General features: G+C 37.5%; 1 protein-coding gene across 3 annotated transcripts in view; it reads left to right on the plus strand.

Moving 5' to 3' along the window:
- Positions 1–16056, plus strand: part of DYM (dymeclin) — a 222122-nt gene that overhangs the window by 155067 nt on the left and 50999 nt on the right. For all 3 annotated transcript variants that reach the window (XM_042804566.1, XM_042804565.1, XM_033011164.2), the window contains one exon: positions 605–707. In XM_042804566.1, coding sequence (XP_042660500.1) covers positions 605–707 — 103 coding nt within the window. The remainder of the gene's footprint in view (positions 1–604; positions 708–16056) is intronic.

The raw sequence follows: 16056 nt of genomic DNA on the forward strand, positions 1-16056 counted from the left end.
GCTTTTTTTCCAAATGCACAAAAAAATTTATTTCTCTACATGTGTATGGATCTCTGATTTCACAGATTATTTATAAAGCGTAGGCAATGCTTTATTCCTTGACTTAAGCTAAAATGAATTTGAAAAGACCGTGTACTAGTAAAATGTAAAAATTCAGCCTCCAAATACCCAAAGCTTCTGCCATATACTTGGGTTCTTCCTGTACTAAGCAATTAGGTTATTGAAATTAATAATACACAAGGATATATTGCAATACATTGCATGAGGTGCTGCACTTAAATATGCATTTTAGCAAACGCATACTGGTGATGAACTAAAATTGCATGTATAGCATTCCTTCTGTTACAGTTTGACTTCTAAGAATGAACATATGATGTTCTTAATATTGTTCATTGTATAGATTTTTCCTAATTTAAATTCTGCTGTTGTTTAGCCCAGATGTTAAATAAATAAATAAATTATATAACTGTTGTGCTTTGCATTCTAAAAATTTCTTCAGTCGGGTTTGCTTATGTAATAAAACATCTCTTCTGGCTAGATAGTCTAATTATTTCAGGACATTATTCTGAAGTTGTTTTAATTTTTTCTTTTTTCCTCCCTCCAGTTTATTTTCTTTGTTGTCTAAAAAACACAACAAAGTGCTGGAGCAAGCCACGCAGTCCTTAAGAGGTTCCCTTGGTTCAAATGACTCTCCGCTTCCTGATTATGTGAGTATTGAACTTAATGTTTTAGTAGGTGCTTCAAAATAGAAGTGGTACATCCCTAAATCTGCAAAGATTTATCAAAATGTGTGACAGCTAAGCAACCACCAACACCAAAATACAGGAACCTGTATGAATGATGTCATGTCTGAAACGTCTCTTAAAAAAAAATTACACTTAGAAATGGCAAAACAAAACCGCAGCTATTCATAGCTAAAAGACTTACTGTACCCTGTCAAGTTGCAATTTTCAAGCCATTTGTATTTCAAGATATTTAAATCATACAGTTAAAATCATTATTTTTAAGAACGAGGCTTTGGCATCCACAGTATGTTAAAATGCCTAGAAATGATTGAAAACAATTCCCTTCGGGGGAGCATTGCAGTCATGGGGCAAATTGCTATGTTCTGGACACGTGAATACATGCAGCACTCTTCAGTTTACTGAGCCAATACCCACAAATAGGCAACAATTTTGTAATTTAATTGCATGGCTTGTTGGAAAATCTCTAGTTTTGGTACAAGAAGGAGACATCTTCCAAGGACTTGAATAATACCTTTGTACTACTGAAGTATCTTTGGTTTGTACTCATTTGAACTCTCACTGCAGTACTGTGTAAAAAAAATAAGTTGATTTATCAATTGCTCTGGATTTTTGAGGATGAAAATGTAACAACTGTTTTATTTTCCATGTTAATGCATGTTCTAGGACATGCCTGCCTGAGGCTTTGCATATCGTATTACTCCAGCATTAAGTGTAAAAATACTTAAAAAGAGAATTTGATACGACAGTTTAATAGCTTAAATCTAATTCAACTAACCAAGTTCCTTAACTTGCATCTTTTAGTTACTATTGCTGACATGTACCATAGAAACTAGAGACACTTTTTTATTCAGAGACACCTGGGTTTATATATAGGTTTTTCCTGTGTATTCCTTCTGTCTTACTGTTCCCTAATTCATGTGAAACTCCTTACAAGACCTATGGGTTTAGGGCTTCTGATTTCTCTCCCACGTGTTACTATCTGACCTTTAATTTTTGGAACTTGAAACATTTCAGAAAGAACTCTCTCAGGGTAGTTTGTGGTTAAAGAGACAGGTATCCCTCTTCTGTTTGCCCGGTAAGGTGATACACAAGCTGGATAAAGCTCTTTATTCTGTGTGGGCATGAACAACTGAAAGCCCCCAAAACTTCAGAGACCTTGGAGGGGATTTGGTGTCACTCTCCCATGGATCCGCTTTGCAAGGAATGGGGGCTCATGGTGTAGGGACTTCCATGGTTATGAGGACTGCAGTAATTTGGATGCACTGAACATTTCTGAGTGTTGTGATTGATAATGCTTTTGGGACTATATTTTTCAGAGGCGATTAACCCCATGTCATGCTAGGTTCCAGCTTAAGCAATTACACAGCTGCATGTTCAGATTCCTCCCATGGTCTCGTGGCTCTTTACTGAGCTGTCCTGGAGAGCTGTGGTGCTTCAGTTGGCTTCCAGGGCAAAGGGAGACTGCTTTGTTGGAGGTGATGACTTTTTATATACCTGAGATATAGCATACCATGACACAAAATGGTTTGGGTTGGAAGAGACCTTAAAGATCACCCAGTGCCACCCCCTGCCCCGGGCAGGGCCCCCTTCCCCCAGCCCAGGGGGCTCCCAGCCCCGTCCAACCTGGCCTTGAACCCTTCCAGGGAAGGGGCACCCACAGCTGCTCTGGGCACCCTGGGCCAGCGCCTCACCCCCAAACAGGGAAGATTTCCTCCTTACATCTCATCTAAACCTCCCCTCTGTCAGTTTAAAACCATTCCCCCTCGTCCTACCCCCACCCCCTGACCCAGAGTCCCTCCCCCTCTCTCCTGTCCCCCCTTTAAGCCCTGGGAGGCCGCTCGAAGGGCTCCCCGGAGCCTTCTCTTCTCCAGGCTGAACCCCCCCAACTCTCTCAGCCCGGCCCCCCAGGGGAGCTGCTCCAGCCCCCCCAGCATCTCCGTGGCCTCCTCTGGCCCCGCTCGAGCAGCTCCGTGTCCTTCTGCTGTTGGGGGCCCCCGAGCTGGCCCCAGCACTGCAGGGGGGTCTCCCCAGAGCGGAGCAGAGGGGGAGAATCCCCCCCCTGGCCCTGCTGCCCCCCCTGCTCTGGCTGCAGCCCAGGGCACGGGTGGGTTCTGGGCTGCCAGCGCACGGGGCTGCCTCACGGGCAGTTTTCCCCCCCCCAGCACCCCCAGCCCCTCTCCTTGGGGCTGCTCTCCAGCCGCCCCTCGAGGGCCCAGCCTGGGTTTGTGCTGGGGATTGCCCCGGCCCCCGGGCAGGACCTTGCCCTTGGCCTTGTTGAACCCCAGGAGGTTTGCCCGGGCCCCCCTCTCCAGCCTGCCCAGGTCCCTCTGGATGCCACCCCGGCCCTCAGCGTGCCCCCCACCACACAGCTCGGTGCTGTCGGGGAACTTGCTGAGGGGGCATCGATCCCGCTGCCCGTGTCCCCAGCAAAGATGTTCAACAGGGCCGGGCCCAACACCAGCCCCTGAGGAGTGCTTCATACCATATATCATAGCAGGGAGATAGTTCTGCATATTATGCCGTATCACAGCCTACAGCAGCTGGAGTGAGTGCTTGGGTTTACGGGCACAGGGGCTCCATAAGCTAGAATTGCTGTTAAACGCTGTGTATTTTGAAACTAACCTCTTGAGACTTGGTGGGGTCTTGATTAAATAACTGTCAAGCATCTTCGGATGCCTAGAGAGTAGGTCTGACATTTTTAACACTAATTTATACCCCTGATGCAGGAACTACAGTTGTATGTGGCCTGTTGTCAGAAGGAGGATATTGATACTTAACTGAAGATGTCCCTGCTCATTACAGGGGGTTGGTTAGATGACCTTTAAAGGTCCCTTCTAACCCAAACTATTCTGTGATTTATGAGAAGACACCTGTGTGTTTTCTTCCCTAGACAAACATATTACCTTCCCCACTGTTCAGAGGGAAGAGAACAGCGTGATACACATGTATGTTTATAAAAGGGCATGTATAAATAAATATATATGTGTGTGCACATGCACAGGCATATGTTTACATATGTGTGTGTATAGGTATATACGTATATATTTCAGCATGTCTGAATTTGGTCCTTGAAAACTCATTTATAGATTTTGGACTTAGTTTTATCTTACTGAATGCAAACTATATACTGCATCTAAGGAAAGACCCAAGGTGCTCACAGTACATGGTTATTCCCTTACAGATGGATATGAGAAATGCAGTTTATGGAACAGTGCTGGGGAAGCACTCCAGAGTGCGGACCAGAGACTTAGATCCTTAACTGAATTTCTTCACTTTTATTGTTGGTATGATTAGAGAGGGAGAGGAGAAGGACAGCAGTTGGAAAGTGCTATAGGGGAAAATAAAATCACTGAAGTTCATCACATATTTTGAAAGAAGAATGTATACTTTTATGCATGGCTTTTTTTTTTTTTTTTTCCTCTAAATTGCTCATATTCCAGCTCAGTCTGAGGCATAGTCAATTGACGATAAATTGAGGCCAGATATCACTACTTCAGCATACTCTGCTTCTGAAAGCCTGTGTTTATGTTGTCTGTAAGAACAGGGAAGAATCTAGGAACTGAGATAACATTAAGTGTCTGAAGTCCTGAAGATCATTCTGCCATTGTATCCCAGCATGGAGCTAAACAAGGGAATAGCACCAAGATTGCCTGCTCTGCCCAGGTTTATGTCTAGAGAGGAGGGTTGCTTAGTGGGCTATTCTATTCAGATTTTATTCAGATCAGTCAAAGGTGTTTTAAAAATTATTTCTTGTTATTTTAATTCTTTTTTAGTTTATTTAATTCATTTGATTTATAAATATTTGTATTATGGTGTTGTGTAATCCAAAAGTGAATTTTCATGGCACCTGGATTACAAGGGTCAAATAGTACATAAAATTATTCTAGTGTTGTTATGGTCTTGTCTTCTTTACGTGCCTTTCTGCTCAGCTGTGAGTATGAAAAGCAAATTATGGAAAATACTGTGTGTTCCTTCTTAGGGCCAGGACGGATATGGAAGGAAAAAGCCAGCATTAGTGTTGTTGAATTGAGCCATGTCCCTTGTGAACATCATATGATGGCGAGATGCTGTGACAGAGTGCGTGTGTGGTGTAATGCATACGCACAAAGGGAGCGAGTGGAGGTTAGAGGAGATGCGTATCTCTTAATTTCTGTGTGCTCAGGCAGCGCTAGAGTTTCTACTGTACCTTGTTTTCATTACTGCAAAAACCTCTGGTTTTGACCTAATACACAGTCCCTAAGGTGCTGATTATTGATGGTGCTAAGAATATACTGGGGTTCTCCTTTTTTGTTTCTTGTGGTCTTTCTGTGAGTATCTGCTGCAGACTGCTGTCTGGTCTCTGTTGCGCCAACAGTGCTGCGGGTATATTGCTGTGAACTTGAATAAGGAACTGACCCAGCTGGCTTTTATATTGTTGAGGTTTTCTGGGATTTAAACAAGAAGAGAGCAACTTGTTTTGTTTATTAAGGCTGGACCAGTTTCCTGGTCCTTTCCTGATAAACAGTAGTCAGTGTGATGGGGTTCAGGATCAGGATGGAGGAGCCAGTGGGGAAGAGAGAAGGATCCCCCATCACCAAGCTGTCGTCTTGAAGACTGGATCATTGGTTAGATCAATTTTCATGCTACTTTGTTTACTAGTTGTTTAATAAGATTTATTATTAAGCATTATTTTCATAGCAACAATGATCTGTTTTGAAGTACCACACTTCGGTCAAGTGCTTCTTGTCCAACAGTATCTTCAGGCTTAAAGAAATGGGAAAAATCCAGTTAGGTTTTTTTATTGCTTTCTTGCATTCAATAAAACCAGGTTTTTCTAATTTTTTTAAAACCAAGAAAATCGGTAATAAAATAATTGAGAATTTTGCTTCTTTCAGCTCAAATCAAAACAGATTACTTAAATAAACATATCAATGATTTTTCTTGTAATTTTAGTACAACCAGATGTAATTTGTTAAATCATAGATACTTAACAGCATAACTGGAGGCATGCTAACTTCCCTTGGAAAGTAGCACATCAGACCTGTTGTTGGAGCTGACATCTACCCAAACAGTTGTTTTTTAAGCATTTCATAGCATTGTCTGCGATTTTTGAGCACTTCAACACTTGTTATACTGCAGCTGATTGCAAGGGATTCTCACTAGCTATTTCTAGGAAGGAAGGGGATGGAGAAGGAAAGAAAAAATTTTGAATTTTGGCAAGCTTATGTCAGAGCTTCAGAATTCTCTCACTGATGTAATAAAAAAAAAATTGCTTAATGCAAAAATTGAGGAAAATAAAAATCAAATGTAGAAATAGTTTCAGATTCAAGTAGTTTGGCATGCATCATCACTTGAGTCTGTATTTGGATACATAGCTTTTGATTTGGCTTTAAATTTATTTCAACATCATCTAATGCAACACAGGGACATGGGACTTTATGTCAGTGGGAGCCCAAACTCTTGTTTACTGGTGGTGGGCATGAAAGCTTAGTAGTTAAATGAAAACTCCTTGGAGCACATTTTGAGAATCACTCAACACCAGGGTAGGTTCCTGACAGCCTTCAGTTGCTTTAATGGAATAATATTAACAGTAAATAGTGTAAGTAAGTTGATTACTAGCCACATAGGAAAAAAACTAAAATTCACTTCAGTTTAACTTTTTTTTTAACCTTCTAAATTTTGTCTATAAAAAAATGCATTGTTCTATCCAGATGAAGCTTAAATGTGTTAGGAAATATTCTAAAAATAATCCCACTTAGTGTTGAAATCTTAAATTGTTTCATATATAGGACTGCCACTTAACCAGCACTTTGAAGGTGGAGGAATATTGTCAGTGATAGAAACAATGTAGGCTTTTCATATTTGGAAATGTACTCCTGTGAGTATATGAAGAGCCATCCTTTAACCCCCTGTCCAAAATCTGCTGTTTCTATGTTAGTTCAGGTATAGAAGTAAATTCATGTTGGCAATCCAAAGGGAAAAATGTAAAGAATACAAATGCATTGAGCTCTGTGCATGTGTGTGTGTATATATACAGATTTATATATACATATATAAAGTGTGCAGTAGCAAAGCCTGGTGGCACTGGGAGAGTTCCTGACCAGAGCTGATTCTTTTCCTGGCTCCTTACCAATCCAGTTAAATCTACCTGCTGTGCAGAGCTGGTGTTACATGGAACCTTGGAATTCTGCGAATGCCAGGGAGTTTTTCTCGTGTCTTAATAATGAGAATTAAACTTTACATTTGGGCGATGAGATTTCTGTATTTCTTTTTTCTTTTCCTTCTCAGTTTGTGCTCCATAATGGGATAAATGGAGACCAATATTTAGGTTCTTCTTTGATATATCCTTGATTTATATGGTAAATAGAAAGCAGCTGTCTATTTACCATCTAATGCTTGAAACTTCTAGGCCCCTCAAGCGTCATCTGGAAATAATGTAGCTTGTAAAACAAAGCTAAGAAGAAAAAGCAATGTTTGTTTTATGTGGGATGAATGACTTCAGTTGGGGTCCTTCTAATTCGGCCATTATGAGGGTTATTAAAAAGCAGTATTACAAAAGTGGTTTCAACAAAAAGAAATTTTTTTGTAACTTGTATCTTGTTATTACAGTTGATTATATTCAAATCTGCAAGTACTTTATAAATAGTCCTTCGACTTAGTTACTCCAACAGAGAACCAACCTACTATCCCTTCTATACATGGGTAGATGTTAAAAGGTTCCTCTGTTTCATTTACTCCCTAGGAAGAAATTGTCTTCTATATGTAAGGGCTCCATATCTATCTTAGAAATTTGGAATTGCTAAAGAGTAGGTAAAATAAGGTCTATGAGTATTAGCTGTCTTTTAAACATCATGAAACAAATCTAAAATCTATAAATTTTCTAGATTCCTTTACATTACAGTGGGTGACAGATACTAGTACCATAAATTCAAAAGACTGAAGTCAGCCTTATTTGAGTATATGCAGTTTAGTCGTGGCCTTGCTAAACAAGTAAAGCAAAATTAATGTTCTGGAAATATGTAATAATAACAGCTGTAGACTAAAATCTTTTATCCAATATATTTGTCTATCATTACATTGTCATATAAATCCTTCACTGTCCCTATCATTGCACTAACCAGAGATTTTTCATGTAATAGTTTGATATTTGGGACCTTGTGCTGAAGGCATATTCTTACGAAGGATGCCGTGCAACTAAGTTAATGATTTTAGCCTATCCAACATGTAGAAAACAAGTATTTCATTTACTACCAATTTGAACTGTAAATAAGTGTTGTGATGTTTTGGGGTCCTGTAATATGTTCTATGCTTCCATATCTAATATGATATTAGATATAGTGAAACTCTCATTTTTTAAAATTATCTAAAGAACTGGTTTAATGCAGAACTCTGCCACCAAACATATTTGTTTTCCTATAAATGCGGGCTACCATGAAGAAATAGGAAGTCTTCCCTGCGATCATCTGATGACTTTAGTAATGATGCAGAAATGAAATTAAATACAATTCCAAATAAACTGGTCAGCCATTATAGAGTTAATGTGATGCAATTAACATTGTTTAGCTAGTATACTGTAAAAATACTGCTTAATGGTAACTGCTGTGAACATACAAAATGTGTATTACTTGTTTTTAGCTGTATATCTGAAACACACTGTTGGTAAAATGGGAAATTTTTATCAGGTTAAATCAAGACTTCTAATTGAGATATGTCCGTATTTGTCAAATACTCTGTGTGTGTGTGTTATTGTGTCATAATGTTTCTTGAAAACTCAGAAGACACCTACTTTTCACGAAAAGCACTGCCTAGGTGTCTTCAGTATTCTTTTTGTCTATATTTTCTTCCATTTTTATGTCACTAAATAACTTGGTAAGATTTTTTTTTTATTATTTCCTTAGCCATGCATTGCTAATAGTCTGAAAAACTTCATTTTTCTGTGTAAATTTTTAGTTCCTTTTGTTGTCTACTGTAATGAACTAAAAATATGATTATACAAGAAAAATTTTTTAGGATGCTGTTTGCTTAAGGTAGCATATGGTAAGACAGTATAATATTTTAATGTTTTCATATGATATGTGGATTCTAGCAACTGAAGTTGCACATAATAGGAGAATCACCTTGTTTTGCACTAAATTACCTTCTTTTTTATTACTCTAAGTTGAGTGCTCATGAGCAGAAGTGATATTTGCAATATCAGGTTATTCTTGGTTATGCATGTTGCCACTCCAATATTGAGCCAGAAGCCTATAAATACCTTTCTAAATATTAGTCATACCCTCCTTCAGATGAATTATATTTTAGTTTAAAGAATATTACTCCTACCTAATCCCGTTTTTATATCATAAAAAAATAGCAATTTCAGAATAGACTGAAATAACTGACCTAACCCAAATCTAAAGCAAGCTTTTGTATTGAGTGATAGCCAAATTCTGCAGTTCTGTCTGAATTCTTAATCAGTTCTTTCCTTGAAATGAATTGAAAACTTTCCTGAGAAAATACTGCATAAGTTTTCCTTGAACAATAAGAACAAACTATCCTAAAGTCCTGTAATAAAGATGTTGGTGAAGTTCAATTTATTTAAACTTTTGTATATTAGTATGAAGGACTAATAGTTATTTGCAGTTGGACTTTATATTATTGTGTCTTTAGTAGTGTGGTTGAAGGCTTTTTGGACAAATGAAAAAATATATTGTGCTTTCAAGGTTCAAAAGTTCCACACAAGTCTCATGGGTGTCTGATATTTGTGTTACTTAGATTGCGTTAAGCCTTATTTCTCTTAGAAATTCTCAATATTTGCGAAAATAAGAACAAAAATTGCTATCTTTTTTCTAAAGTAATATTTAGTGTTGCAGCAGCATTTTATGATCATCTAACTGAAAATCTTTCATTCTTCAGATTCATGAGACGTGAGAACAAATTTGAACAAGTGGGAAGAACTTCTAACAGTGATACAAACGCCTACTAAAGTCTTTTAAAAATCCAGTTATTTTGGTCATTACATACATTTGAAGAAAACCAAACATGAACATCATAATTTTTTACTTATTTTCCTCCTTTAGTCGTTATATAGGTTTAGGGCATAAAGGGTATAAATGGTGGTGTTTGTTTGCATTTTTGTACTCAAAAAACACGTTTTTGATAAGACTCCTTTAAAAAGTGTCCTTAGAAGATGATTAAGCTAAAGAATATGTGAGAGCTTGTTTTAGAAATGGATGAGCACTGTGCCTCCCCAAATTAAGCAGCAGAATTTTGTACACTGATTTTTCTACTGTGCATCTACTTGTGTTGGCTTTGAGAGAGCTGGCGGCCTGATGCAATAGAGAGGTTTTAGAAGGGCCTGAGGTGTAATAAGAGATAAGCTATAGGTAGTGTATATGATATATTAAGAGAAAGACTTCACAAACCTCTCTGTATATTACTGCCTCATAAAACAGCATGTGCTCAACTCAGGTTAATGACAAATTTGGAAGTGCCTGGATGAAAAAAGTAACAGTACTGACCTTTTGAAGCATCTTTCTTTGCTGATTTGGCCTTCAGACACTTCTCCTGCTGCCTCCTTCACACGAGTGGGTTGTTCAGATGACCCTGTATGGTTCATCTTTGTCAAACCTCCATAGGCAAACAGAAAAACCCAGTGCAGTAGCTCTCCAAAGAGTAGGATTTATTTTTGTAACTTATGTATTTCAACAATGTAGTAAACCAAACTTTCAGTGTTCCTAAAGCAAGGTTTTGATTGAAAAATGTAGTGCTTAAAAACCAGAAGTATGTTACCATATGTTATAAACATCTCAATAATTCTTTTTTTAAACATGCAACCATATAAAGTAAAGGAAATGGGTGCAGAAGGAAGTCTGTTCAGACCCTTTTAGGCTTTTTGGTACTAAATACTTAATTGGAATTGGAATCTTTCTGCGCTATTTCTTTCTGTATAGGATATTGGTGAAACATGAAAACTTTTTGATGTTACACCTTCTTATTCCAACTTCTTCATATCTTACAGGAACACTTAAAGATTAACCACTGAGGTTTTGGAACACTTCTTAGTTGTTTCTAAAAAAAATCTATCGATTTATATCAAAAGGTAGTAAATAGTTATTTTAAAAAATAGCATAACACAGATCTTCATATTCCTTCATTATAGGTATCTATAATTTGGAATTGGAAAGACAGCCAGTGAAAATGAGAGAAATTAAATCAAAATTTTGAAAAAGATAATAGGAAGATAGTGTGCTTCTGACTGTGGATAAAATAATGCATGAAACTGTTCACCTGTCAAAATGCTGCTCAAATCTGTCTGAACTGAAACATGCAGAAGTTAAAATGGGATCATTTTTGACCTCTACAGACCCACATTTATTCTAGTTGTGTCCAGGTTACAGAAGCGCAATCTCATCAACTTATAATTTGTCTTCTTGGAGAGATATCCCCCTGAACAGCATACCACACTGTCTTGCTGAGGGCAATTCTCCCACTAATGGCTGTTAATATTACCTATAATGTCATGCAAGGTAACTGCTGTTAATTGGCAGCGTGGGTGGCCAGGGGACCGAATGATGGGATGAAGGAAAAGAGAATATTTTAAAGGGAGTGAGCCAAATATGATTGAAAGACAGTCTTGCTATGAAGTGAAAAAGAAAAAGGTTTGGAGAAAGAAAATAATCTATATGGACAGAAATTCAAAACAAAAATACCCTGCCAGGGCTGGTTCCTCTCCTGCTGCACATGAGAAGCATCACATGGAGCAAAAATAAGCCACTTCCTGAAAACTGATTTCCTCGTCATCTGGCCAGAAAAGCAGCATTAAAGAAGTGTAGAATAGAGAATTTTAATTTTGTTTATCCCTATTGACTGTTGTGGATACTAGTTCTGTGTGAAATAACGTCATGGGAAACCTGTCAAAACACATGCAGAGTATATTTAGAAGAAATAGAAATTTAGAAGAATCTCTATTTTTCATGTTTATTGAATTCTATAAAGTCACTGTGATGTTTTTCACAGGCATAATTGGAAAGATAAATGTTTATTTCCCTTTCATACAACCAGAAATTTCTCTTAAGTTTCTTATTTCTTTGTAGTTTAGAAACAAAGTGAGAGAGAGGAATACATTGCACATTTCATACACTAAAATCAATTTTTGTAAATAGGAATTCTTCCACAAAATTGGTTAATTACAGAAACAATAACCCAGAAGTTGGACAAAAGGTATCACTTCTTAACATGCTATGAGTTAGATACAAACATGGTAGTTAACTCTGTGTAATGATAGTTAGGTGAACGTGTAATTAAATTTTATCTTAACACATACATATTTGGATAAGAGGAAGCCTATGCTTTTAGCCTGATATCTGGCTTTTGAGAGTTTAACCCTGCTGCTTTAATTTTAAAGTAACAGCAGGAGAGGTTTTGGATTAGCACATAAATAAATACTCTATTTTTCTTGATTTATACGAAGATAAAGTTTTCTAATGTTTTTCAAGGGGAAAAAAATTAAAAAAAAAAAAACTGATAGTCTTGTTCTACATCGGTTTTCAGCCAGTGGAATAGCAAACATAAAGCCATTTCAGGGAAGTATCTTTTAAAACATTCATAACAAGGAAAGACTCTAATATACTACTGTTACTTAATCCTACTGTATTCCTATTCACAATGCTGCTGGGAGATGTCTGCGATTGCCAACACTGCTCTGAAACAAAGTTGAGACGAGTAAGAGATTTTTTTTTATTGCCCTTCAGATATGTTACTGGAATGTGATGGAGGTTTTCCAGAACTGCTCTTGCACATATTTAGGCTTGAGCCCAAGCTGAGTGAGCTGTGGCCTGCTACTGAAGTATATGACATCTTCTTCAAAGACATTATGTTCTGCTATATTTTTCTTGATATCAAACTGATACAAGTTGTACAGAGGTTGTTCCATGTCAGCATTTCTGCATGTACTAACCCAAACTCTTGACATTAAAGAAACCGTTCACTAGTAACAAAAACCAATCATCCTATTCAAGAGAAGAGAACATGGATTGTAACATTACAGGTTAGATTTCATTTTTTCATTGCATTTTCCCTCCAGATTAACTGAAATAAGAATGGACTTTGCAGTTCCTAAAGTCAGGACTTTAAGCTGCTCACCAGCAACTTACCCATGGCACTTGCAGATAAATCAGATGCTAATTTGATGCAGAGGAAAAAAATTATTATCTGAACAACAAATGACAAATTTTCCCCTCCCTACACTAATCTTTTAGATTTTGATAAATCAAGATGATAGCAAGAGTCATCACATTCCCGTGGGAAAACATTCACTGAATTTTTCTGAAATACAGAATTATTTTTCTACAGTAAATTAGCCATTTTACCATGTGATGGACTCTGTTAATTAAAATTCATTAGAAAACTTAGCTTAATTTAGACAATCGTAATTGCTTACTGGATTTTGGCAAGGAAAAGTTGACTGACTCCAGGATGGATGTACAACACACCCAAGTGCTTCTCTGTCCTTCAAACACAGTGATCTCTCATATTGTCTGTCACTGATGCGCTTTATGAACCAGGCTACATGAAATTTAAATTTTGTCCCAAAATAAGTGAGACTTTGGAAATATCCGTGAAAAATTTTACTTAGTTGGATAACGCAGATTTTACATGTTTCTATTAAGTGTTTCTCTTCATGGTTTGAGAAAATGTCATCTGTTGCTTATTCCTTTTGGAACAGGTACCTGTGTACACAGACTTCTAGAATTATTTTCTGTGAGTTTTGGGTTTTCCAAATCTCAGTAAAAGTTTGTTTTTCAGCATTCAGGCTAGAGCTGCTATGTGCTTCCAGACCATTAGGCAGGAAGCGGATCAGTGGTCATCAGCTTCTATGTTTATCAGAATTGATGCAGAGTCCAGGGGAATGCACTTGAAAAATAACATGGAATGTAGTTAAAAAAAAAAAAAAAACAAAACAAACAACAAACACATGTAATCTAAAAGTTGCTCCATTTATTTGGTTTGCCTGCTATCAGCTCTCAGAAGTCTGTTTCTCATCTCCTTCATATTTGAGATTTATTCAACTGGAGAGAGCAGTTCTTGAAACTTGGTTATGGAGGTTTTTCGGGCCCATCTTAATAGAATAAATGATACTACTACTGGCAGTGACTAGATCTGAAGAGATGATATTGTAAGAGGAAAACAAATAAAACCACTTTCCTGTACATTATAATATTTTAGAAGGGCTTACCTATAGATCCTATAGACTGCAAACCACTCCAAAGATCAATAATGCCGTTTTTCCTTTTAATATGATGGGTTTCTCAAATCTGTGTTTATCTATCCCCTTTAATTTTCAAAATATTTAACACCACTGAAAGAATTAGTATAGTATGTATGCCAAGTGGTCATATAAAGAGTTGTATTTCTGAATTACTTTCCTAAGCATGCTGCTACATCTCTGTTTACCAGAAGAAATAAAAGCACTCTCCATGATTTATTTTCAGCCCTGGGGTGAAATGATGGCTGTAAAGCAGCATATTCCTGCTCACAAAAGTTTGGGAATCTTGTACCGTAATCCCTTATCAAGTGTTTATTATCTGGATCTGGACATTTTTTATTATGCACTGCTAGTATTTAAGGAGCTACAACATGCAAAGAATATTGCACCATCATCAAAAGTTTGCTGTGCATGCATTGTCATCTTCTGTATGAGCAGCAGCAGGTTAAATCAACCATTTTTGTTTGAATTATTATTTTTGAACATGGCTAATATTGTCAGGAAACAGTCTAGAGGGTTTTTTTCTACTTTGTAGTTATTCTCTATTACTACTGTCTTGCTCAGCTCAGTCTACCTTTGCAGTGATTTTTTCTTGCTCAGCTCAGTCTACCTTTGCAGTGATTTTTTCTTGTTTGAGCAAAGCAGAAGTCTTACACTGCTGAGGCATGGGAGGAATGCTGGGCAGCCTCAGCTGTAACACCAATTCACTTGCCTCTTTGACATTCCCCAAATTGTAATGGTGGAAATGTCTGCTGTGCAAACTCCTTCTGACTTTCTTACGCCTCCCACAGAAATTTCAATAGCAGTTTTCACCCTAAGGGCAAGAATACAGAGTCTTTTGGCTGCTGAGTGTGTGGAGAGTAGCACTGACTTTTCCCACTGACATCCTGTGCGTCACCAGGACCACAAGATCTTCTGCTTGGAGAGTATGGAAATTATGGAAATTTGATGCAGTCCATGTTTATTATTGAGGACCTGGATTCCACAGTCTCACTTGTGGTGTTCAGGTAGGGCCAAAATTATTCAGAGTGATACTTTCAGAGGAACACAACTGTCATAGTTCCAAGGCAGTGACGGTTTTCAAATGTCATGGCAAAGATGCTGAGCCACGGGATCTAATCAGTGAGGAACCAGTGGAGAACTTGTTAATTCAGCTTCTGTGCAGTTGACAGCTTTAGCAAGGGATTGGTATTTATTCAGGTAGTTTTGATTCTTTCTCAATTAAAATTGCATTGGCACTGAATATAGGTCTGCAAAATCTGTGGCACTGAGTGATTTTCTTGAATGACAGGAGTTGGTTCATCAGAAATATGCTATTAGACGTATATGTATTTTGCAATGAATGTCTTAGTTGTTACTGCCAAACATAATACCAAGGGTGAAGAAAATAACTGATAATATAGTCAGAGGTGATGCTGTGGCTATAAGGAAATGGTGGATTACATTCCTGTAGCTGTGGTGTGCTGTATGGAAGAAAGTTTGGGAGGTGTGAGGGGAAAATGTGAAGAAAACTGTTTGGTTTAAATTGATAATTTAAACTTCTTTTTCTTCCTTCTTTACTGTCTGTTTGCAAGATGTAATGTTTTTCCGTCTTATTCTTCATGATAGAAATAAGGGCTTCTGTACTTCAGATTAACATGACATAGGATAAAAAGCATAAGAACCCATTCCAAACAAACATTAAAGATACGATATGGATTCTCAAATCTGGACTTAAGCACCTAGTAAAACACAAACATCAGGGTGTATGTTAGCAACTTACCCTGCTGTAAAAAGTGTTAAGAGCTTCATCAGAAGTTGTCTCTAAGGAATACACTTTTAGGTCTACAGATTTCTTTAAGTAGCACTTTCATATTAAATGCAGAAATGTGAAACTTTATGTGAATGTTATATAAGACCTGCCATGCAATTTAAAAAAAATAATAATTAGGAAATGTCAAAGTTTCAGTTCACATAGCAATAATTACTACATAACAACTCTGAACAGATTTGCTGGTGACATTGTACAGCTAAGTTGCATGTGTAATGCTGGAATCAGAAACTTTTTCACTTGAGTAACATCTTTAAAGTCCTTAAACTTTACTC

Source organism: Tyto alba, unplaced genomic scaffold, assembly GCF_018691265.1.
Source record: "Tyto alba isolate M040663 unplaced genomic scaffold, T.alba_DEE_v4.0 Super-Scaffold_42, whole genome shotgun sequence".
NCBI classification, from domain to species: Eukaryota; Metazoa; Chordata; class Aves; order Strigiformes; family Tytonidae; genus Tyto; species Tyto alba.